At 46.8% G+C, this 23,931-nt stretch overlaps 2 protein-coding genes across 2 annotated transcripts; both read left to right on the top strand.

Annotated features, from left to right (window-relative positions):
• The first annotated feature begins 266 nt into the window (after nucleotides 1-266).
• On the top strand, nucleotides 267-2,764 carry Exosc4 (exosome component 4). Its single transcript, XM_047567665.1, has 3 exons — nucleotides 267-530; nucleotides 1,617-1,823; nucleotides 1,922-2,764. Exons 1-3 carry the CDS (start codon nucleotides 360-362, stop codon nucleotides 2,279-2,281), a joined length of 738 nt encoding a protein of 245 aa, XP_047423621.1. The 5' UTR covers nucleotides 267-359; the 3' UTR covers nucleotides 2,282-2,764.
• Nucleotides 2,765-3,347: 583 nt separating this feature from the next.
• On the top strand, nucleotides 3,348-6,852 carry Gpaa1 (glycosylphosphatidylinositol anchor attachment 1). The gene is made up of 12 exons (XM_047567655.1): nucleotides 3,348-3,667; nucleotides 3,874-4,053; nucleotides 4,139-4,250; nucleotides 4,428-4,575; nucleotides 4,653-4,754; nucleotides 4,843-5,039; nucleotides 5,113-5,309; nucleotides 5,407-5,560; nucleotides 5,712-5,807; nucleotides 5,942-6,132; nucleotides 6,220-6,390; nucleotides 6,511-6,852. Exons 1-12 carry the CDS (start codon nucleotides 3,486-3,488, stop codon nucleotides 6,752-6,754), a joined length of 1,974 nt encoding a protein of 657 aa, XP_047423611.1. The 5' UTR covers nucleotides 3,348-3,485; the 3' UTR covers nucleotides 6,755-6,852.
• The last annotated feature ends 17,079 nt before the right edge of the window (nucleotides 6,853-23,931 follow it).

Raw genomic sequence — 23,931 nt, 5'->3', positions numbered from 1 at the left:
AGAAAAAGTATCTCAGCTGGGACGAACGCCCGCACTGCGGCCAGCCGACGACCCGGAAGTCCGCCCAGGAGGCCAAGGAGACGCACAGGTCAGCCGCGGCAAAGGCAAAGCCACGATCGCGACCCAGGAGCTACACCCTCTCCAGGCCCGGAAGTGGGGAAAAAGGAGCCTCGCCAGCCGTAGTTGACCGGGCCGGAAGGACGCCAGAGCTGCCGGAAGTCGCAATCCCCAGGCCCGGAAAGACGCCAGGACCGCCGGAAGTCGTAATTCCCGGGCCCGGAAGGAGGCCGGGCAGCCGGAAACTGGGTCTGTGAAGCCAGTGTCGAGTTGTCCGCGAAGCAGAGAGCTGGGCCCGCGACATGGCGGGGCTGGAGCTCCTGTCTGACCAGGGTTACCGGGTGGATGGTCGTCGCGCCGGGGAACTGCGCAAGATCCAGGCGCGGATGGGCGTTTTCGCGCAGGCCGACGGCTCGGCCTACATCGAGCAGGGCAACACCAAGGCGCTGGCAGTGGTCTACGGGCCGCACGAGGCGAGTGGGCTGCGCGGGATCGGCGGGTCGCGGGCGCGCCTCCGTTTACGCAGCGGATGCTCGATGCCGCATCTTGACTGAGTAAACGCCCAAGTTCCTACAGTACATCTCTGGGTATGCCGGCCTCGCTCCTGCGCCCTACATTCCTCTCTTGGGTTCCTCACCGTGCCAGGCTCTCGCCCACTTGGTCTCTTACCCGCAGTTCTACTGACATCATGTTTGGGATGCCGCCGCTCCAGGCCACTACACGCCTCCTTGCGTTTCTGTGTCTACTACCTCGAACGTCAGTTTAACTTAATCTTACTCGTTTGTCTTCCCACGGGAACATATACTCTTTGAGAGCAGGGCCTTTAAATAAAACCCGTCCGATTTTATTGCTACGTTCAACGCTGTAACAGAGCCTAGCCAACAGATAATTTTTAATTACTTAGCACACGAATGTGGGAACCCAACTTTCTAGGTGAAAGAACCCTGGATAAAAACAAGCATGGCACTTATGCAAAACAGAAAGAATGCTGATGGGGAGAGAGGAGATAATTCCAAATAAAGTTGACAGGTTTCCAGAGAGGTGAGGACCCAGGGGTTTGTAGACTGGGGAAAGGATTGGGGATTTTATTTCCCGTGTAACAGAAGCCTTTGGTAGGTAAGTAGAATGTGAGTGTGCCGGGGAGACAGAATAAGGCTTGATGTTTCTAACCATACTGTGGCCACCACTTGGAGGAGTTGGGAGGAAATGGAGTGAGCATGGAAACAAGGAGGCCTGCAGGCTAGAGGTGACAATGACAGACTGACAAATGGCTCTCCTTTGGATGTTTTGGGGGTAACATAGCTGCCCCTCTCTTGAGTTGTGTGGTTGCCCCCCCCCGCCCCCCCCCCGCCCCCCCCCCCCCCCCCCCCCCCCCCGTGCTGGGGATCGAACCCAGGGACTTGTGCTTATAACGCAAGCACTCTGCAGACTGACTATCTCCCCAGCCGCTGTCCCTCTCTTGAGACTGGAGGGAGAGGAGAGGAGAGGAGGAGATTGAGAAGACTAGGAACTGTAAGCTGGAAGGGGTAGGCTTGGCTCATGCATCCTTTCTCCTCCAGATTCGGGGTTCCAGGTCTCGAGCCCTGCCTGACCGGGCTCTGGTGAACTGTCAGTATAGTTCAGCAACCTTCAGCACAGGGGAGCGCAAGCGGAGGCCACATGGAGACCGCAAGTCTTGTGAAATGGGCCTACAGCTGCGCCAGACCTTTGAGGCAGCCATTCTTACTCAGCTGCACCCACGATCCCAGATTGACATCTATGTGCAGGTGAGCTGGCTTCAGTCCTCAACCCAGTGAGGGAAGGGGACTGGAGGGTTGAATGGCAGTCTAATAGACTGATACCTTGGTGGCGGGGGTCCCTGTAGGTGCTGCAGGCAGATGGTGGAACCTATGCAGCTTGTGTGAATGCAGCCACACTGGCAGTGCTGGATGCTGGGATACCCATGCGGGACTTTGTGTGTGCGTGTTCAGCTGGTTTTGTGGAAGGCACAGCTCTGGCAGACCTCAGCCATGTGGAGGAAGCAGCTGGTGGCCCCCAACTAGCCCTGGCCTTGCTGCCAGCCTCAGGCCAAATCGCACTGCTTGAAATGGATGCCCGGTTGCATGAGGACCACTTGGAGCGGGTGCTAGAGGCCGCTGCCCAAGCCGCCAGAGATGTGCACACCTTGTTGGACCATGTGGTACGGCAGCATGTGCGCGAAGCATCTATCTTGCTAGGGGACTGAGCACCTAACCACCTGTGTCCAGAATAAAGTCCTGCTCCTCTGCTCAACATTCTTTGCTGTATAGCACTTCCAGACAGTTTGAAGATCTGTAGCGCTTGGGCTGGTGCTGGCTGTGGGGAATGACTTGAGGAGCCAACCCCACATAAGAACTATTTGTCTCTTGGGCCTCAGAATTCAAACCTCCAGAAGGCTGGAGGGAGGGTGGGGTGTGGCTGTCTGGGTGGAGAAAGCAGTCTGTTGATGAGAAAAACCAAGCCTCAGACCAAAGAGTCTGCCATCCTCAGACTAGTCCATCCAGAACCTGGGTACAAGGGTTAAAGGAAACCTTGGCTGACTATAGGTAACCACCAGAGATGTGAGGCCACAGGTAGAGCTAATACCCATCTTATCCCCTTGGGCCTTTTCCTGCTGCTTACCTTGAGCTCTAAACTACAACAGAGGTCTGGGATTGTGGCTCAATGGTAGAGCACTTGCCTAGCGTGTGTCAGGCACTGGGTTTGATTCTCAGCACTGCATATAAGTAAACGAATAAAATAAGGGTCCATCAATAACTTAAAAAAAAAAAAAAAAAAAACTATACCAGACCTCTCGTCCTCACTGATCTTTTCCCCTTGGCTTCAACCTTTTCCCCTGCCTAAAACTACCCTCTTCAGCAAGCTCCCCTTCATGCACCTCCTGCCCTGGCCACCAACTCCCCTACTATGCCAGGGACTTGCTGGCCTGGACAAGAACAAGTATGCTCCCTACTAGCTACTCCATATACCCGAGCTCCACTGAAGCCTGTCTTATCTGTAGTATGATTTGCATCTTCCCTATGGGTCTTATATCTTCCCCTGATGACCTTAGTTCAGAACCCAGGTGACTCGTGACTCCACCGTGGAGTTTGGTTTTCGGGGACTGACATCCATAGGAATGATTCTTGAACGCCGGAACCTTAGTCCACAGAAGCCCTTAGCACTCACATGTAGTCATTCACCATCCCTCTGGCAAGTATGGGTGCTCTGAGCGTCTCCGGCTCGAAGCTTCCAACCGGAGCTTTATCAAAACTGCTCCTGACTACCGAGCTGTTGCCATCGTCGTCGCTTCCTTGGTACCGCGCGCGGCCGGGCGGCTCTCCGGAGGCCAATACCCGAGACCAGACGCCATTCGCACGGATTTCGGCACCCCGCAGCCTCAGGGCCAGTGGCTGGGGAGGGCTCTGCGCATGCGCGGCGGCGCGAGGGTCGCTGGGACCGGAAGTGCGCCTGTGTTTGGGTCGCGGTCTGGCAGGAGCAGGCTGTGGGAGTGGGGGTCCTGGGCCGCCCTCCCCGCCATGGGTCTCCTGTCGGATCCCGTGCGTCGGCGCGCGCTCGCCCGTCTCGTGCTGCGCCTCAACGCGCCGCTCTGGTAAGGGCGGCCCCGTGGGTCGGTGGTCCGGCTCGGAGACCGGGGTCTCTGTGGCTGCTCGCGCGCGTCCTGCGGGGATGCGGGGACTCGTGGTCTAGGTCCCGAGGGCCCTCACACCCGTTCGACCCCTGGTTTGGAGATGGAGGCGGCAGTCGGCGTCCACAATGGCGCTAACGCTCCGGCTGCTGCCTTCTGACCCCTCGCAGCGTGCTGAGCTACGTGGCGGGCATCGCCTGGTTCTTGGCGCTGGCCTTCCCGCCGTTGACCCAGCGTACTTACATGTCGGAGAACGCCATGGGATCCACCATGGTGGAGGAGCAGTTTGTGGGCGGAGACCGTGCCCGGGGCTTTGCCCGGGATTTCGCTGCCCACCGCAGGAAGTCGGGGTGAGCTGCAGAGGAGTGGGTATGGGAAAAGTAGTGGTGGCCAAGGTCAGGGAACTCCGTTCAGAGGCTGTCTTTGTGTATCCAGGGCTCTGCCAGTGGCCTGGCTGCAGCGGGCGATGCGGTCAGTAGGGCTGGAGGTCTACACACAGAGTTTCTCCCGGAAACTGCCCTTCCCAGATGAGACCCACGAGCGCTACGTATTGAGGGAGGGTGGGGGTGTGCATGGGACAGAAAAGCACTTTGAAGGGGTAGCCTGGGGCCAGGGGAATCCCTGCTGGTGGGAATTGTAGGGCCAGGGAAAGCGGGGCGGAGGCCGGGGGTTGACTTTACATACCAGAGTTGCTCTGAGGCTCTTTCATCAATGCATTGTACAGATGGTATCAGGCACCAACGTGTATGGCATCCTGCGGGCCCCACGTGCTGCCAGCACGGAGTCTCTTGTACTCACTGTACCTTGTGGCTCTGACTCCACCAATAGCCAGGCTGTGGGACTGCTGCTGGCACTTGCTGCCCATTTTCGAGGTAAGGCTCGGGGGCTGCTGCCCAGGGAGGATTTGGCCAGTGCTTCAGGTCCTGCTTACCTTATCTCTGACCTCCAGGGCAGATTTACTGGGCCAAAGATATCATCTTTCTGGTGACAGAACATGATCTTCTGGGTACTGAGGCTTGGCTTGAAGCCTACCATGATGTTAATGTAACTGGTAGGTGTTCATGTCTTGTCGTGGTCTCTCTCAGGGTCATCTTTTCCCACCAGTACCTCCTCTGGTGTTTATTTGCTTGCCCCTACAGGCATGCAATCATCCCCGCTGCAGGGCCGGGCGGGGGCCATTCAGGCAGCTGTGGCCCTGGAGCTGAGCAGTGATGTGGTTACCAGCCTTGATGTGACTGTGGAGGGTCTCAATGGGCAACTGCCCAACCTCGACTTGCTCAACCTTTTCCAGACCTTCTGCCAGAAAGGGGGGCTGCTGTGTACACTTCAGGGAAAGGTCAGACCACCTGCCTGGGGGTGTAGGGCCTCTGGTAAGGGATTTATCTAATCCTGTTCCCATCTCTCCAAAGCTTCAGCTCCAGGATTGGACAACACTGGATGGGCCATTGCAAGGCCTGCAGACACTGTTGCTGATGGTTCTGCGGCAGGCCTCTGGCCGCCCCCATGGCCCTCACGGCCTCTTTCTGCGCTACCGGGTGGAGGCCCTAACCCTTCGGGGCATCAATAGTTTCCGGCAGTACAAGTATGACTTGGTGGCTGTTGGCAAGTAAGTGGCTTCTGGTTCCCTCTTTGCATTCTGAGTGCAGCGTCCAGCTGGTGCAAGGAGGGCATGACTGACTTTGATCCTGCTGTGCACCCGACAGGGCTCTGGAGGGCATGTTCCGCAAGCTCAACCACCTCCTGGAGCGCCTGCACCAGTCATTCTTCTTCTACCTGCTTCCTGCTCTCTCCCGTTTTGTCTCCATTGGTCTCTACATGCCTGCTGCTGGGTTCTTGCTCCTGGTCCTTGGTCTCAAGATATCCTCTGTCCCCCCACTATCCACTCATGGCCAGCCTTGGGTTCCCTCAACTCTATATCATCCCACTCCGGGGTTGGGGTGGGGAAGTCCTGGATTCCCCACCTGGGAGATCCCATTACACTGTCATTGGGATCCTTGACTTGAACCATGCTCTGGAGCTGTGGATGCAGCTGCATGAGGCTGGAGTGGGCCCTGAAGAGGCTGGGGATGCTCCTGGACCCAGTCCCCCCCTTACCTCTACACAGGTGATGATGCCTCATTCTGCTGTTGGGGTGGGTTTGTGGGGTCCTGAGTGGCATTTTCTGTGCCACTCAACCTCAGCTGGAATGATGGTTATCTGGCCCCAGGGCCCATCTCAAGGTACCCGTATATCCTGCAGGGTGTGGGACTGGCCTCACTTGTGGCACCCCTGCTGATCTCTCAGGCCATGGGCCTGGCCCTCTACATCCTGCCTGTGTTGGGTCAACATGTGGCTACCCAACACTTCCCAGTGGCTGAAGCTGAGGCCGTGGTGCTGACACTGCTGGCAATTTATGCAGCTGGCCTGGCTCTTCCTCACAACACCCACCGGTGAGTGACTGGGCTTGGCAGGTTAGGTAGGGTCCCCCTGGACATGTAGGCAGTTCTTGAGCATCTTCTGAGCCTTTTGCCTTGTAGGGTGATGAGCACACAGGCCCCAGACAGGGGTTGGATGGCACTGAAACTGGTGGCCCTGATCTACCTAGCACTACAGCTGGGTTGCATCGCCCTCACCAACTTCTCACTGGGTTTCCTGCTAGCTGCCACCATGGTACCTGCTGCTGCACTCACCAAACCCTGTGGGCCCCGGTAAGTGCTAATCAGCTCCCACCTCCCCCAGTGCCTGAACCCTTCACCCAGAGTCCTCTGTCATGTAGTTCTCTGTCCCCACCATCTGTGGAGACTACCTGATGATGCCTTTCTACCCAGGCCACTCTATGCTGCCCTCCTGGTGCTGACAAGCCCAGCAGCCACGCTCTTGGGCAGCCTGTTCCTGTGGCAGGAGCTACAGGAGGCACCACTGTCACTCGCCGAGGGCTGGCAACTTTTCCTCGTGGCATTGGCCCAGGGCGTGCTGGAGCACCACACCTATGGTGCCTTGCTCTTCCCACTGCTCTCCTTGGGCCTGTACCCCTGCTGGCTGCTCTTCTGGAATGTGCTCTTCTGGAAGTGAGGTCTGCTACCCGGGCACAAAGAATGGGGCATGGCTCTCCAAGCCCCCACCATTCTACCTCCTCCCTGGGAAATAAACAAGTGTCTATTTCAGCTGTTGTTTGGGCTGCTGGCCCATTGACCTTGTTGGGGGTCCATTTGTACACGCTGCTGCCCCAGAGCCTCGGCCCTGGTTCACTTACCAGATGGCATCCCTACTGGGACGCTGCTGATAGGAGTAGGAGCTCAGCTCCAACAGAACAGGAAAAAAGCCTCAGGTGGGCACTGGGCCCAGGCCTTGGACTCTCAAATGTTCAGTCAGCCCTGGAAGGTACTTTCAGGCCCAGAGTGCCCTGTGTATCAACATTCAGTGCAGAACTAGGAACAAAGCTGGAGATGAGGAAATGCTTGGGAGCCTGACGGGAGCAGGGGCACCCAGAGACCACGCCGTACCATCTTCAATGCTGGGGCTAAGGGGGCAAAGGAGCTGGAGCTTTACAGAGGAACCTCAGGGTTCAGGCCATGTGCCCAACCAAGGGCAGAGCATATGGGCTTTATATGGAATACTGGAATGTTTCTTCAGAGTTGAAGCAGCTTAAGGTGCCCACCAGGAGAAGGGCAGCAGCATAGTTGGGCAGAGGCAAATTTTGAAGCCCAGCCAATGCCCAAGAGCAACAGGCCATGGGGGGTGGAGGCCCCAAAGTGGGAGAGCACTCACAGGCAGCACAGAGAAGCAGGTTGTTTTAGTCATTTTATTTGCTGCTATGACAAAATGATCTGAGAAGTAAATATTATAGAGGAGGAAAGGTTTATTTGAGGGCTTACGGTTTCAGAGGTCTTAGTCCCTAGAAGGCTGACTCCATTCCTCGGGGCTCCAGGTAAAGCAGAATATTATGGCGGAAGAGCGTGGTAGAGGGAAGCAGCTCACATCATCAGGAAGCAGAGACAGTCTCCACTCTCCAGATACAAAATATATATCCTAAAGCCATGTCCCAATTCCATTCTTCTCCAGCTGTACCTTACAGTTTCATTTAATCCCATTAGGGATTAATTCACTGATTGGGTTAAGACTTTTAAAACCCAATCTTTTCTCCTTTGAACCTTCCTGCATTGTCTCATGTGGGCTTCTGGTGGACACCTCACATCCAAACCATATACAGGTTATTGTACTAAGACCCCTAAAAGGAACTTCAGAGTCCATCCAGGAGGTAAAAAGAGTGTGACCATTTGGTGAACTCAAGGCCATGTGGTGCTGAGGCTAGAGAAAGTCAGAGGAAGGCAAAAGGACTTGGCCAGGCACAGCCCCAGCATTAGAAAGTGGTCATGACTGCCTCACCTGTAGAGGTCCAAAGATTCACCAAGTCGACTCAGAGCCAACCACCCCTCAGTGCCTTGTCCCTGAGTAGCATGTGATCTGGAAGTTCCTGAGGAGAACACCCTGCCCTGCACTCCACCCTCTGGTTTCTCTTCCTCTGTGGTAGGACCTATTCTTCCCTTGGGAGGCTCCCCTTGACCCTGGGACTTGTTGACTTGACTCCACAAGTGGGATTCAGCCCCTGAAGAGTTTCTCTCTGGGTCCTCCAGAGGAAGCCACTGATCCCTGCTGGGTGGGGGTCTATATCCTGTGTGCAGCCTGCAGTGGGTGTCAGGGAACCTCACTGTGACAAGTGCCTCCTCATTGACTTGCCTGTCTGGCCCGTTTCCAAAGTCAGAATCTCTGATGGACTCAGGCCAGGTAGAGACCTGTGGCCTCCAACCCAACCCTCTCAATGCTCTAGGAGCACTTCCCAGGAAGCAGCATAGCCTCTCTCCTAAGACAGGAATATTCATCCATGTGCCTTTGTGTATCTTTGTGAGCTGTCATGTGATAGAAAGTTCCCTTCCTGGGGTTTTACCAGGTCTTTGGCCTCAGCTGTTATTAACTGGTCATTGGCAGTCACTTAAAGCATAAATGAAAATACATTGAACCACGAAACATACAGGTGGGAAGAAAGCTGAAAGATGAGCTTACTTGTGCTCTGGATACATCCCAGCAGAATTATGAATTATTCATCTACACAAGCATTGGGAGGGACCCCAGAATGTACAAAAAAAAAAAAAAAAAAAAAAAAAGTCTGGGTGCTGTGGTGCACTCCTGTAATACCAGTTACTAAGGGAGCAGAGGCAGTAGTATCAAGTGCTGAGGAGGTAGCTCAGTTGTAGAAGTCTTTGCTTCAAGCACAAGGCCCTGGATTTGGTCCCCAGTACCACATACACACATGCTACCAGTGTGTGCTGAGAGTATAAAATGGTCTGAAGTACTAAATGTGTCTTTTGGGGGCTGTCACAGTATTTGTCCTCTGCTGTCTCTTTTTGGCTTCCTTAGAAATAGAACCCCAACTTAGACGTGAACATAAGCCACCCTGATGGAAGACATTCCCAGGTCTTCAGCTAGGCATGATTGGGCTCTGCTATGATTGACGGGACTTCCCCCACCCCCCCTAGTACTGGGGATTGAACCCAGGGGTGTTTTGTTTGCAGTACTGGAGATTGAACTTGGGGTTTCACTCATGCTAGGCAAGTGTCCTACCACTGAGCTACATTATAGGTTATATATATATACTTTTTTTTTTTTTTTTCTTTTTTACTGGGGATTAAATCTAGAGTCTTGCATTTCCACTGAGCTACCTCCCCAGACCTCCAGGGACATTTTACCTCTGAGCTACATCCTCAGCCTTTATTTTTTATTTTGAAACAGAGTCTTGCTAAGTTTCTCTGGCTGGCCTTGAATTTGTGATTCTGCCTCATCCACCCGAGTCACTGGATTACAGATGTGCACCACCAGTGATTTATAAAGATGCATGAGGACTCATGGCTTGCCAGCTGGGTGATTTTAAAAGTATGGGAGTGGCCAGGCATGGGCCTGGTGCAGTGGTACATGCCCGTGATACCAGCAACTCAGAGGTTGAAGCAGCAGTTTGAGGTCAGCCCAGGCAACTTAGGGAGACCTATCTCACAAAAGGGCTGGGGGTGTAGCTCAGTACTCCTATATTCAACCTCCAGTACTGGGGCAGAGGGGCAGGAAGTTACTGAAGGGGCAATGGGGATTGAGAGTATAGCTCAGTGGTAGAGTGCTTGCCTAACATACAGGAGGCTTTGGGTTCCATTCTCAGTACCACAAAAACAAAAACAGAAAGGGTAGCCTGGAGTGAGCTCCCTAGAGGCAGACAAGTACAATTACTATCCCCATTTTGCAGGTGCATATTGAAGTGGTTAAGCAACTTGGTCAAAGGGTTACAGTAGAATATCATTTTAGTCTTGTTACACACATCTTGCATGAATGATAATTGGATTTTTTTGGGGGTGGGTAGTACTGGGGATTGAACTCAGGGGCACTTGACCACTGAGCCACATCCCCAGTCCTATTTTTTATTTTATTTATTTTTTTGTTGTTGATCAACCTTTATTTGTATATGGTGCTGAGAATTGAACCCAGTGCCTCACACATCCTAAGCAAGTGCTGTACCACTGAACCACAATCCCAGACCTACTTTGTATTTTATTTAGAGACAGTGTCTCACTGAGTTGCTTAGTGCCTCACCGTTGCTGAGGCTGACTTTGAATTCGTGATCCTCCTGTCTCAGCCTCCTGAGCTGCTACGATTACAGGCGTGTGCCACAGCCCCTGGAGATAATTGGATTTTTAGTGAAAGTTTATGAAGGTATCAGTTGCATACTGTCTTGGCATTGATGAGATGGAAATTTTGGTAAAGTCTGGAGCACACTGGAAGTACACTTGTCTAGCCACATTCCTGGCAGTCCAGGGAAAGTGGAAGTTGAATACATCAAGGTATTGCAGTGTTGTACAAGAAAATCTTGGATGAAAGTCATTTAATTGGTGAGGAAATGTGAGTACATGCAGCCAGTGCTGGGTAGTGAACACACCACCTCAGTGCAGATGCCTCGTGCCCCAGGATGTCGGTGCCTGTGATGGGGACTTGTCTATTTTCCTGCCATGGTTCCAGCACATGATAGAACAGTCATGTGTATTTACTGACTGGAGAAAGGAGGCAGAAGGAGCTGTAGAAGTGAACCCTGCAGAGCCTAGTGAGCACGAGTCTTCTGTGGACCATGTGCTTGCCTTGACCCAGATGACAATGGTGAGCATGGCAGGCGTCGGGGCCAGCCGTGGAATGATGGGCCTTGGATCCATGCTTCCCTTCTGTGGGCATGTGCTTCCTGGGTGACTGCTCAGCACAGGTGGATAGGTAAAGGCCCTCCAGGCAGCAGAGCTTCTGATGGCTGAGGTGGACTTCTCGCAGGAAGGGGGAAGCCAGGAGGTGCCCTCAGGAGTGTGGCGAGCCTTTTGTTGTAGTGCAAATCTTTAGAGGAAGGAGCCAACTGGTGAGGAGAACCAGGGGAGGTGGCGTGAGCCATCTCTGAAGACCAGGAGGCCTCTGTGGCTGCTGTGCAGAGTGTGTGGGGTGAAAAAGAGTGAGCATGGGATTTCCTTTTCCAGACCCTGAAAGCCTGGGAGTTTCTTTCACAACCAGTGATGGGATGTGCAAGCATGGCACACCTTGATGGTAGGATTGTGACCAGGTATTGGGGGAGGCCAGGAGACTGGCACAGGGCCATGAGGGACCTGGCAGGGTGGCCTAGGTGGAGCTACCTGACCAGGTAGAAAGATGAAACAGGGTAATGGGGGAATGTTTGTGTATGGCTTGTGATGTGAGCCAGGGCTCTGGGAACCTTGTGGGGAGGCCTGGGGAGCCCTGGAGCTGGGTGAGCAACCCTCCACCTGACCTACCCAGAGCTTCCCCATGGCTGGGCGCTGCACAGACATCCCCCTGCAGGAAGCTGTCTGGCATCTGGGTGTCCTCTGCACCCTACTCAGACTCTACAAACCACCCTACCTGCTGCCTCCACGTGGGGAGTGCAAGTGCTCTGGGCTCAGGTACCCTGAACTCTCACAGGTTCCTCTGCCCTCCCACCTGTGCTCAGGGACAAGTCTCTGGCCCAGACCCCACTTCCAAGGTTGCCTGCATGACCCTGCTTCCTGGATGTGCCACAATGGCCTGCACCCTCTGCAGCCTCGATGGCCCTCCTCCCAGTGCCTTCACCCCGGGCCCCAGGATCCCGGGTTCCCCTCCTCCCACCGTGTTACTTGGGCTCCTCAGCTTTCCCTCAGTAGGTTTGCCTCCATCACACTGAGGCAGCCTCCTGCCTTGTCGTCATCTGCCTATGGACGGCAGCCTCTTGCTGCTCTGCTGCTTCCAGGTCATGGCTACTTCCTCAGTGCCATTCAGCAGCTACAGAGATCGATCTGTGAGGTGAGGCCAGGTTGGCCATGGTGCTGCCCCAGGCAGTCCTCAGGGGATCCCTATTCTCCCCTCCCCTGGCACAATTAATCCACTTTCTGCCTCCATTGCATCACCTCCTTGGGACTTTTAAGAATGGAGTCATATGGCTGGGGTTGTGGCTCAGTGGTAGACTGCTTGCCTGGCACGTGTAAGGCCCTGGGTTCAAGCCTCAGCACATGTAAAAATAAATAATATGAAGGTATGGTGTTCATCTACAACAAAAAAATTAAAAAAAAAAAAAAAGAATGGAGTCAGCGGTGGGCACAGGGGCACATGCCTATAATCCCAGTGGCTGGGAGGCTAAGTCAGGAGGATCATGAGTTCAAAGTCAGCCTCAGCAATGGTGAGGCACTAAGCAACTCAGTGAGACTCTGACTCTAATAAAATACAAAATAGAGCTGGGGATGTGACTTAATGGTTGCGTGTCCCTGAGTTCAACCCCCAGTATCCCCCAAAATAAAAGGATGGATTCACACATATAAGGTTTGTGTCTGCTTTCTGCTTGCCATCATGTTTCCAGAGTCCTCCAAGTCGGAGCATCTGTCTACACTGGCATCAGATCTGCTATTTCGCTGCTGCCATTATTCTCCCTCCCCAACACCACTTCACAACCCAGATTGTTAGCCCCTGAACTTCCTAGCCAGTCACTGGTCCAGATTATTAGCCCGCAAACCTCCTTGCCAGCCATTGATCCATTGTTATTAGCCACTTAATTACTTAAAAATAGCTTAAGAATACTTAAGAATAGCTTAATTACTTAAGAATAGCTCCCCCAGGCTGGGGATATAGCTCAGTTGGTAGAGTGCTTGCCTTGCAAGCACAAGGCCCTGGGTTCAATCCCCAGCACAGCAAAGAATAGCTCCCCCGCCATTCTCTCCTCGCTTTCACTCTCTCCCTTGCTCTGGCTCTTCTCTCTCTCTCACCCTGTGCACAGACACTCTGCCTGTCCACTTAATTAAAATCTTGCATGAGTTCCCACGTAGGGAGTAGTTTCTGGGTGCTTTCTTACACCTCAATCCTTTTATGTTTGAATGATCTTCCATCATATGGATGTACCATGTTGTGTCTATCCATTCATCAGTTGAAGGACAGTGAAATTGTTTCCATTTTGGGCTATTACGAATAATGCTACTATGAAGATTCACGTGTAGATAAATAGGTGTACACCTAGGCATGAATTGCTGAGTTCTGTAGTAATCTGTTTAGCATCATGAAAGACCACCAAACTTTCCTGAAGCAGCTCTACTACTCTACCTTCCCAGCAGAATGCAGGTCCCAGTTTCTCCACATTCTCATCAACCCTTGTTCATCTTGTAGATCACAGCCTCCTGTGGGTGTGAAGTGATATTTCATTGAATTTGATTTGCCTGTCCCTAGTGATGAGTGAAATTGAACATCTTTTCATTTGCTTATTGGCAGTTCTTCCAGCCTGCAGATCACACTGAGAAATGTTGCCATTTTAGTCATCTAAAGTCTTCCAATCCACAAACTGCCTAACCCATTTTTCTTATTCCTCCTCTTTAATTGTCTTTTTCAGTGCTGGGGATCAAACCCAGGGCCTCATACTTAAGGCAAGCGCTAAACCACAGCTACACCCAAACCCTTTTTTTATTGTTAAGTTGTAACATGTAAAAGCATGATTTGCAAAGATTCTTCCATTCTCAAGGATTTTCTTTTCACTTTTTTGATTTCCTTTTATTTACAAATTTTTTTAATTTGGAGGAAGCTCAATTTATTAGTGTTTCATTGGTTGCTTATGCTTTTGGTGTCATATCTAAGAAACCATTGACCAAACTAAGGTCATGAGGATTTATGAATTTTCTCCTAAGAGTTTTATGGTTTTAGGTTTTAAACAGGTCTTTGATAAATTTTCAGTTAACATTTGTAAATGGTGTGAGGTGAGGGGCCAACTTAATTATTTTGCATGTGAATATCCAATTGTTCTGGCACTATTTGGTGAAGAAATGATTCTTTCCTCATTGGTCTTAGCACCTTTGTTGCTACTGACCACAGATGTATGGTCATAGATTTTATTTTTGTTCTCATTTCTATTCTTTTGATGTCTATCTTTATGTCAGCACATGATCTTGAGTACTGTAGGTTTGTATTTAGTTTTAAAATGGTTAGGTGTGCTCCCAATTCCCAATCGGGAGGTGTGAGTCTTCCAACTTTGATCATTCTTAGGATTGTTTTGGCTATTCTGGGTCTCTTGCATTTCCTTATGAATTTTAGGATCAGCCTGTCCTTTGTGCAATAGACGCCACTGAAAATTTGACAGGAATTGTATTGAATCTGCAGATCACATTGGTGAGTATTGCCATCTTGGCAATATCCAGTCTTCCAATCCATGAACACAAGATGTCTTTGCCTTTATTCAGACCTTTCTTTTTTTCAGTCATGTTTTATAAGTTTCAGTGTATGTCTTGTAATTCTTTTGCTAAATTTATTCCTAAGTATTTTACTTCATTTTATTTTTGGCAGTGCTTAAGATGGAATCCAGGGGCACTCTACCTCTGAGGTACATTCCCAGCCCTTCTTTCTTTTCTTTTCTTTTTTTTTTTTTTTTAATTGTTTGAGACAAGGCCTTACCCAGGCTGGTCTGAAACTTGTGATCCTCCTGACTCAGACTCATGAATAGCTGGAATAGTAGGCATGTGCCACCATACTTGACTTAAGTATTTTATTTTATTTTTATTTATTATTATTATTTTTAGTGGGGTACTGGGGATTGAACTCAGGGACACTTGATCACTGAGCCACATCATTTTTTGATACTACTTTATTTCATTTTTTTTCTTCATATTAGGGATTGAAACCCAGGGGTGCTTAACCACTGAGACACATCCCCAGCCCTTTTTATTTATTTTGAGACAGGGTCTTGCTAAATTGCTGAGGCTGGTATCAAACTTGGGATCCTTCTGTCTCAGCGTCCAGAGCTACTGGGCTTAAAGGTCTACACCACTGCACAGGCTTGATGATACTTTAAATGGAATTGTTTTCTTATTTTCACATTGTTCATTGTTAATTAATAAAACGGAGTTTGGGGTTGGAGGTGTGGGTCCATGACACAATGCTTGCCTATTATATATGAGGGCCTATGTTCAATTGACAGCACTACAAAAAATATACATATATATATTTGGTCTGATTTCTGTATATACACGTTAGGTTTTTTTTTTTTTTTTTTTTTTTTTTTTTTTTTTGGTACCAGAAATTGAACCCAGGAGTACTTAACCGCATCCTCAGCCCTATTTAATTTTTATTTAGAGTCAGAGTCTCACTGAGTTGCTTAGCACCTCGCTGTTGCTGAGGCTGGCTTTGAACTCACGATCCTCCTGCCTCAGCCTCCAGAGCTACTGGGATTACAAGCGTGCACCACCACACATTTTTCTTTCTATATATAAAATCATTTCATCTTCAAATGGAGATGAGTTTACTTCTTCCTTTCCGGTCTGGCTACCTTTTGCTCACACCTGCCTGGGTAAGGTGAAGGGCCCCATTCCAGTTGAATGGCAGGGGCAGGAGTGGGTGTGACCCCTGCTCCAGTTCTCAAGGGCGCTCACATTCCTTCTCCAGTGTGTGCGCTATTCACCTGCAGTTTTTACAGGTGCCCTTTTCCAGGTGGTAGACAGACGTTTCCCTGTGTTCCCAGCTTGCTGAGGTTTTACCACAAGAATGTGTTGGACTTTGTTGGGTGCCTTTTCTGCTTCTGTTGTGACCATCATATCATTGCTCTCCCTTTACAGTAGTCCCCTCTTGTTCAGTTTCCCTTTCTTTTTTTTTTTTTAATACTTTTTTTAGTTGTCAGTGGGCCTTTATTTTATTTACATGTGGTGCTGAGGATCGAACCCACTGCCTCACACCTGCTAGTGCTCTTGCACTGAGCCACAGCCCCAGCCCCTCAGTTTCCCTTTCTGAAACTTCAGTTGCCTGTAATCAACCTTGATATGAAAATATTAAGTGAAAAATTCCAGAAATAAACTATTTGGTTTTAAATTGCCGGGCTGGCCTTGAATTTATGATCCTCCTGCCTCAGACTCCTGGGTTTCTGGGATTACAGAGCACCACCACTTCTGGTTTATAGTATATTGTAGTAATTTTATTTTTTAAAAAATTGAGATGTTGATGGAACATTATTTTATTATTTATATGTGGTGCTGAGAATTGAACCCTGTGCTTCACACATCCTAGGCAAGTGCTCTACCACTGAGCCACAACCCCAGCTCCTAATAATTGTATTTTTTACTTTTTTGCAGTACTGGGGATTGAACCCAGGGCCTCATACACACTAGACCTCTATTAATATGGTGTATTAACATTGATTGATTATGAAATATCAAACTGACCTTGTATTCCTGGGATAGAGCTTATTATTTATTTCTATAAGCATACATACTATCTTTGGCACTAAACAGTAAGCATTGAAATTTTAGAAAGAATATAATTATTAAATCATAACTATCATTATAATTACAGTACTGGGGATTGAACCCAGGGTCTTGCATACTAGGCAAGTGTGCTGCATCACAGCCCTTTTTATTTTATTTTGAGACAAGCCCTTGCTAAGTTGCCCAGGCTGGCCTAGAACTTGTGATCCTCCTGCCTCAGCTTCTTCAGTTGCTGGGATTGCAGGTGTGCATCACCACACCTGGCCGCCAAAAGGTATTTTCTAATTCTCCCTACAATTTCTTCTTTGAGTCATTGGTTATTTGGGAATATGTTATTTTTTCATGTATTTGTGAATTTCTCAACTTTCCTTCTGTTATTAATTTCCAGTTTAATTCTGTGGTTGTTGGGGACCATACTTTGTATGATTTTGCCACTTTTAGATGTGTTCTCTTTCCCACATGTACTGAAGTATAATGTGTATTCTTCTGTTGTCAAACATTGATGTTTGTTAGGTCTAGTTGGCTTATAGAACTCTTCAGTCTTTTCTTACTAATCTTCTGGGGTTTTTGTTGTTGCTGCTGTTTGTTTGTGGTGCTGGGGATTGAACCCAAGGTCTTATGCATTCCAGACAAACATTCTACCAACTGAGCTACATCCCCAGCCCTGATCTTCTGTTTAGTTGATCTAATAACAAAAGTGGTGTATTGAAGTCTACAACTATTACTGTTGAATTGTCTATTTGTCCCTTCTGTGAATTTTTTCTTCATGTACTTTAGGACTCTGTTGTTACATAAATATAACTTTATGTCTTCTTAATGGAGTGGAATTATTATTTTTTTGACTCTGGTAGCAATTACTCTCTTGTGTAGTTTTGTGGGGTTTTTTTTGTTTTGTTTTGTTTTTGTTTTTGTTTTTGTTTTTGTTTTTTTGGTGCTGGGAATTGAACCCAGAGCCTTGTGCATGCGAGGCAAGCACTGTACCAACTGAGCCCCATCCCCAGCCCTCAATTAGTATCTTAAAGTCTATTCTGTCTAATATTAGTATAGCCCTTTAGCTCTCTTTGATTAGTGCTACTATGGTTATCTTCTTCCAAAATCTTACTCTTTACCATTTGTGTCCATGAATCCAGTGTATTTCTTATAGACATCATATAGTTGGATCACGATGTTCAGCCAGTCGTGTCAGTCTCTCCTCTTAATAGGTTCTAATCTACATACATCTGATGCAGTTAAGGAGACAGCAGGGTTTATATATATATATTTGCTTTGTATATGTCACATGTCATTTTTCTCAATCCTTTATTATTGCCTTGTTAGATATTTTCTAGTGTACCATTTTAATTCCTTTAAATATATACGTATGTTTTAGAAACAAAAGGTAGGGAATTTCAAACAAAGATGTATTTATGGTCACTTTTAGATGTACCTATGTAGCTACCTTTACTGTTGCTTTTATTTTTTCATATGGATTTGAGTTACTGTCTAGTGTCCTTCCATTTCAGCCTGAGGACTCCCTTTATTATTTCTTGGAGGGTAATATGATCTCAAACTGGCTCAATTTATTCATCTGGGAATATCTTCATTTCTCCTTTGTTTTCCAGAAAAAGTTTGCTAGATATAGAATTCTTGTTTGACAGTTTTATTCTTTTAGCACTTGGATTATGTCATTCCCTGCATTCCGGCCTCAAGGCACGTTTTGGAATGAGAAATATGTTGTTAAGGATACTTTGTATGTAGTGATGTAGTGAATCACTTCTCTCCTGCTGCTTTCAAGATTGTGGATGTGCGAGTGTGAGTGTGCCCGTGTGCCAGAGAGCTGACCCAGGATTTTTTGCTTACTAGCCAAGTGCTCTGTCACTGATCTACCTCTCTAGCCCCGTTTTGTCTTTCAGTTTTTTGTTTGTTTGGTTGGTTTTGGTACCAGGATTGAACCAGGGGTGCTTAACCACTGAGCCGCATCCCCAGCCCTTTTTTATATTTTGTTTACAGACAGGGTTCCCCTGAATTGCTTGTGGCCTCACTAAGTTGTAGAGGCTGGCTTTCAACCTATGATCCTCCTGTTTGAGACTCCTGAGCTGCTGGGATTATAGGTGTGTGCCACCATACCCCCCTCTTTCAACAATTTATGATGTGTCTGGGTATGGATCTCTTTTAGTTTATACCACCTGGAGCTTGGTTTTCCTGTCTGTGCAGATTCATGTTTTCCATAAAGTATGACAGGTTTTAGGATTTTTTAAAGTATTATTATTTCTTCCCCTTTCTCTTCTCTGCCTCTGGAATTACCATTATTCCTGTGCTGGTACACTTGCTGTTGAGCTGCAGGTCTCTGAGGCTCTGTTCCTCTACCTTGTTCATCTTGTTGTGTGTGTGGGGGTGGGGGTACTGGGGATTGAACCCTGGTCTCAAAATGCTAGGCAAGTGCTCTATCACTGAATTAATCCCTGCCATTTTTGTTTTATTTGTTTGTTTTGGGTACTGGGAATTGAACCCAAGAACCGCTGAGCTACATCTTTTTTGTTTTGTTTTGTTTTTGTTTTTTGAGACAGGGTCTTGATAAATTGCCCTCAAACTTGTGATCCTCCTTCCTCTGCCTCCAGAGTTGCTGAGATTACAGGTGTGCACCACCATACCTGACTTATTTTATTTTTTGAGATGGGGTTTTGCTAAGTTGTCCGGGCTGGTCTCAAACTTTGAATCCTTCTACTTAAGCCTCCTGAGTAGCAGGAATTACAGGTGTGGGCCACTGCTCCTGGCTCATTATTCTTTTTATTTTATTTCTCTTTCTCACACTAGACAATCTCAATTGACCTAACTTCAGTTTTTCAATTCTTTACTCCACCTGCTTAAATCTGCTGTTAAGACCCTGCAATAAAATTTTTATTTCCATTACTGTACTTTTCAACTCCAGTTTCTGACTCCTTTTGATAATTCTGCCTCTTTATTGACACTCCCTATTTAGTGAGACACAGTTCTCCTACTTTTCTTTAGTTCTTTAGACATGACTTTGTTGAGCTCTTTGAACACATGCAGAATATCTGACCTAAGTCAACATCAGGACTTCCTCTGGGGATAATTCCTATGAGTGCTTCTTTTTCCCAGTTTCTAGGTTAGAAATTTTTATTTCCTTCCATGTCTCATAATTTATTGTTAAACACTGAATATTTTAAATAATATTGTTTTGGATGGCCAAATCCATCAATGGAATAATCCTAAAAGCAGCAATAGGGAACCAGGTTTAGTGGCCCACTCCTATAATCCCAGCTGAGATAGGAGGATCGAAAGTTCGAGGCCAGCCTCAGCAATTTAGTGAGGCCCTTAACAACTTAGTGAGACCCTGTTTCGAAATAAAAAAAAATGTAGCTCAGTGGTAAAGGGCCCCTGGGTTCAATTCCCCAGTACTAAAAAAAAATTTTTTTAAACCATAAGGGAGTTTGTCGGGGTTTCGGCCGGACCCCTGGCCCTAGGTGGAGCCTGGCCAAGATGGCGCCTGGCAAGCTGCCAGTGAGGTTGAAAAACTGCTATTCTGCACGTATACAACTAACTTCACCTTGAGGAAGTCTCAGTAATTGGTCAGGGCCTCTGCATGATTCTTGCGTGATTCTTAGGTGCTTCAAGTTATACCCATATACGTCTATCTTCTCCCCACATATCATGAATATTCTAATTAGTTGATATAACCTATATAAGTGACAATAACTTCCCTAAAAGAGGAAGAAATAAAAAGAGGAATCAGCTGTTAATAGGGAAGTTTGCCACCCATCACGTCTCCGGGTCGTTCTTGCTGGCGGGAGCGACAAGTGGTGCTGAACCCCGGGAATCTTACGTGCCGCGGAGAGGTGAGTGAGGTGAGCAACGGATCGGTGAAAGTGTGCACCCAGATCTGTCAGTGGACAGGGAGGTTTCCTAGAGACGATAATATTGTGATTGTGATAAAGTTCCTAGGAACGAGAGGTGAAAGTTTCCTCAAAAAATGGGGAACGAGGTTGCTAGATATAGAATGGAAGGTCCCTTGAAAGAAATTCTTAAAGCTAACGGCACTTCCTTAAAGACAAACTGCTTGGGCATTTTTAAAGCAGGTAGAGGAGATTTCACCTTGGTTTCTGGAAGAAGGATTGTTAACTATCCCACAGTGGGAACACCCGGGGGAAGATTTAAAGCGCTGTCCGGTAACGCTCCCAGGGACGTTAGCAGTTTGGTCATTAGTCAGAACTTGTTTGCGTTCCCCTCGGGAGGCTTTACAAAAGGCAGTTGCGCAGGGAGAGGAAGTGTTAGAAAAGGTAAAAGAAGAGTCACAAAAGGGCTCTGTTAGCGCTCAGTCAGATTCTGATGAGAGCGAAGAGGGACTCTCAGAGATGGAGTTAAATAAAATTAGTAAAGAAACAAAGTGTTCTCAAGCTGGTTCAATTAGTCAACAGGCATTAAGGGAATTGGAGGGCATAGGGCAGCAGCTAGAAGACAAAAAAAAAAAGGCGTTACAAAAAAAAAAAAAAAAAAAAAGAGTTACTCAAAAGAGTTGAGCTTACAAAAATATGCAGTGGCGCAGTGGAAAAAAAAAAAAAAAAAAAAAAAAGGGAGAAAGTACAAATAAAACCACAAACAGAGCACAAAGAGAAAAATCAGTTTAGGGGAGGGTCCCCCTAGGCAGAGAGCTCAGCAGCTCCATTCCTTAAAAGTAGTAAAAAATAATGTTTTCTGATTTTCTGCATTCAAACCTAACCTGATTTCTCAACCAGGCAAAAAAGGGGTTAAAAAGTCCTGGGTGATCCTCCCTCCCCCTGCCACATTGGAATGTAACTACAGCGTCTCAAGGAGAAAAGGGGGGTAACCTAAAGATAAGAAGAAAAGAAGAAAAAAAAAAAAAAAAAGTGTCCGTTTTAACTCCTGGGCCGCTACAAAAAACTAACTTATTCTTCAGGATTCTTGTTTTGTTTTTTCTTTAATGCTGTATTTTTGAGCTCATAATTTTGATCCTACATACCTAGGTTAATGATTTTATTTTTGATCAGTTCTATTTTTTATTCAACTGAAGTTTTTTAAACAGCTGTTTCATTGCAATGAACATTTACCTATAAATTACAAGGCCTTTGATTTTGTGTTATTTGTATGTCGTACTGTCTGGTGTTATGTCTTATCTGCATCAAAACTGAGAGCTCTTAAAATTAAAATTTAAAAATGGATCCAAATACTTTTATTCACATGATTTAAAAAGGTTCAATTTAAATTGGGTAAACTAATAAAAGTAAAATATTTTTAAAAATAACTTGCAAGTTTCCAGGTGGTCAAACTAATGAAATGTTAATGTTAAACAATGTCTAATATCAATTGCTTCTAGGACTTTTCTTCAACAGGAAAGAGGCAGCAGATCCTGTTCAGGACACTTGTCTGATATCTTGGTTTTTATAAAATAAATAAATTGGAGTTAACATGTATGGGATTACTCAAATGTGTTTGTAGAGACGTCTGGTTAATTTACAAAGTTAAAATGCTAATTGTTAAATAACATCAAGTACTTTTAACTCCTCAAATTCCATGGGGTATCATACTTAAACATTATTGGTGTTTTCATAGGTTGGTAAATAAAAAGGGGTTAAACTTGCTTTGTGCCATCACTAAACTAAAAACAAGGTTACTAAAAGTTATGTCCTAACAAGTGGAATTCTATATATAAAGGGTCCCAAAAGTTTCAACTGTGTTTCAATTAAGGGTACTATAAACAACAAAATATTTAATCTTATTAAAATAGGGTGATTTATCTAAATTCAGAAATTTCATAAGAGTTGTTTCAAAATGTGAACAAAAAGGTGTCAACAGATAAAAATAAATAAATAAATAAATAAAAGGTTCTGGGTATAAAAATATATTTAGTAAAAGGTAAAAGAAAATGTTTCTGGATAAAAAAGTCTGTGTGTAACAAAGGGCAAGTTTCAACAAGTCTGTGTGTAACTAAGTTGGTTGTGTGTATGTAAAACAGCTAAAGCTATTTAAGGTTTTTCCTAAGGTAAAATACTAATGTTCTGATATAAGCCAAAGTTCAATCTATAGGGTAAAATGACATGGTAAAATGACAAGGATTTCTTAGAAACACTAATTTACTCTTAACTTTGTGTCTCTTAAGTTTTATTCTTTAGAACAATTGTCTTAAAAATAGGGGTTTATACAATTATGGTTAAACAACTGTTAAAGATTGTACTACGTTATAAAGTCTAAATTTTTCTTTAAAAACTAAAATTGGTAAGAACCAATTCCTCACTAAAATTAAAATAACTCTAACCACAGATGTACCTTATAACCCACAAAAACAAGGTATTGTTGAACATACACATCTCACCCTCAAAAATGTTCTTTATAAACAAAAAGGGGGAATAGAGGAGACCTTCAGGTCCCCTAAAGATAAACTTTCTCTTTGTCTCTTTGTTTGGGGTTTTTTAACTCTGGGTAATAAGGGTAACTCGGTGCTTTACTGGAGCTGTGGCTCAGTTTGTGTGTTTCCACGGAATAAACTAACTTACTACCTCTTTTTAGTCTCTTAGGAGGAACAGTTCAACTATGTAACAAAACAACCGCTTCTTTCAATTGTACTTTAGATTTGTGCTAAAATGCTTCTAGATTCCTGCTGGCAGACTTAATGTGTGTTCCTACCTTCCTACCAGTCCCAGTCTCTGTTACAGATGCAAAATTGCCAGTGTTACTATCAAGAAACAGGAGAGAATTTGACATCACAGCGGCTATGGTCACTGCAATAGTGGTTTCTGCAACAGCAGCACTAGCAACTGCCATACCTACAGCAACAGCAGTCAATCACTTGGCCGAAAATATAGCTGCAGCCTTACAGACTAAAGAGACCCTAAACCAACATCTAACAGCAGGCATACTCCTTATGAACCAGCGAGTGGACTTACTTCAAGAACAAATGGACATTTTACAGGAACTGTTAAACGTGGGATGTATTTATCATCTGGCGGGACTGTGCGTTACACCTGTAGCTTACCATAACTTCAGCTATGCAGCAAATTTGTCTAGAATCTTGTCTGTTCAGCTACGTTCCAACTGGTCTTATGAATTTGATAATCTTACAGTTATTCTTAGATCTCAAATTGTTAGCCTTAATGCTACTAGAGTTGATGTAGCCCCTATGTCCGAAGTGCTAAGTTGGCTATCCTCCTCTTTCAGCTTTGTAAGCAATGGGCAGGTATGGGAGCCTTTTGTATGTTCATGGTTGTTGCTGTTGTCTTCCTCACACGCCTTATCATGCGCATGCGCCGAGATCAAGCGAGAGATCGTATCATCTTCCATCAGGCCATGGCTGCCCTAAAGGCCGGCAGCTCCCCACAAGTGTGGCTCGCGAGGCTGGACCATTGACCAGACGGGTAAGGTAGTAGGTAACTCCGTACCGACCTAAGACAGGAGCTGTAGCATGCTCTACAGTTATCCGATGACGGGTAAGGACGGTAGTTGACCACTCCGCCTAAG

This window comes from Sciurus carolinensis, chromosome 1 (genome assembly GCF_902686445.1).
Source record: "Sciurus carolinensis chromosome 1, mSciCar1.2, whole genome shotgun sequence".
NCBI lineage: Eukaryota > Metazoa > Chordata > Mammalia > Rodentia > Sciuridae > Sciurus > Sciurus carolinensis.
The sequence above is the reverse complement of the archived record's forward strand: the minus strand, read 5'-3'. Positions and strand labels throughout refer to the sequence as shown.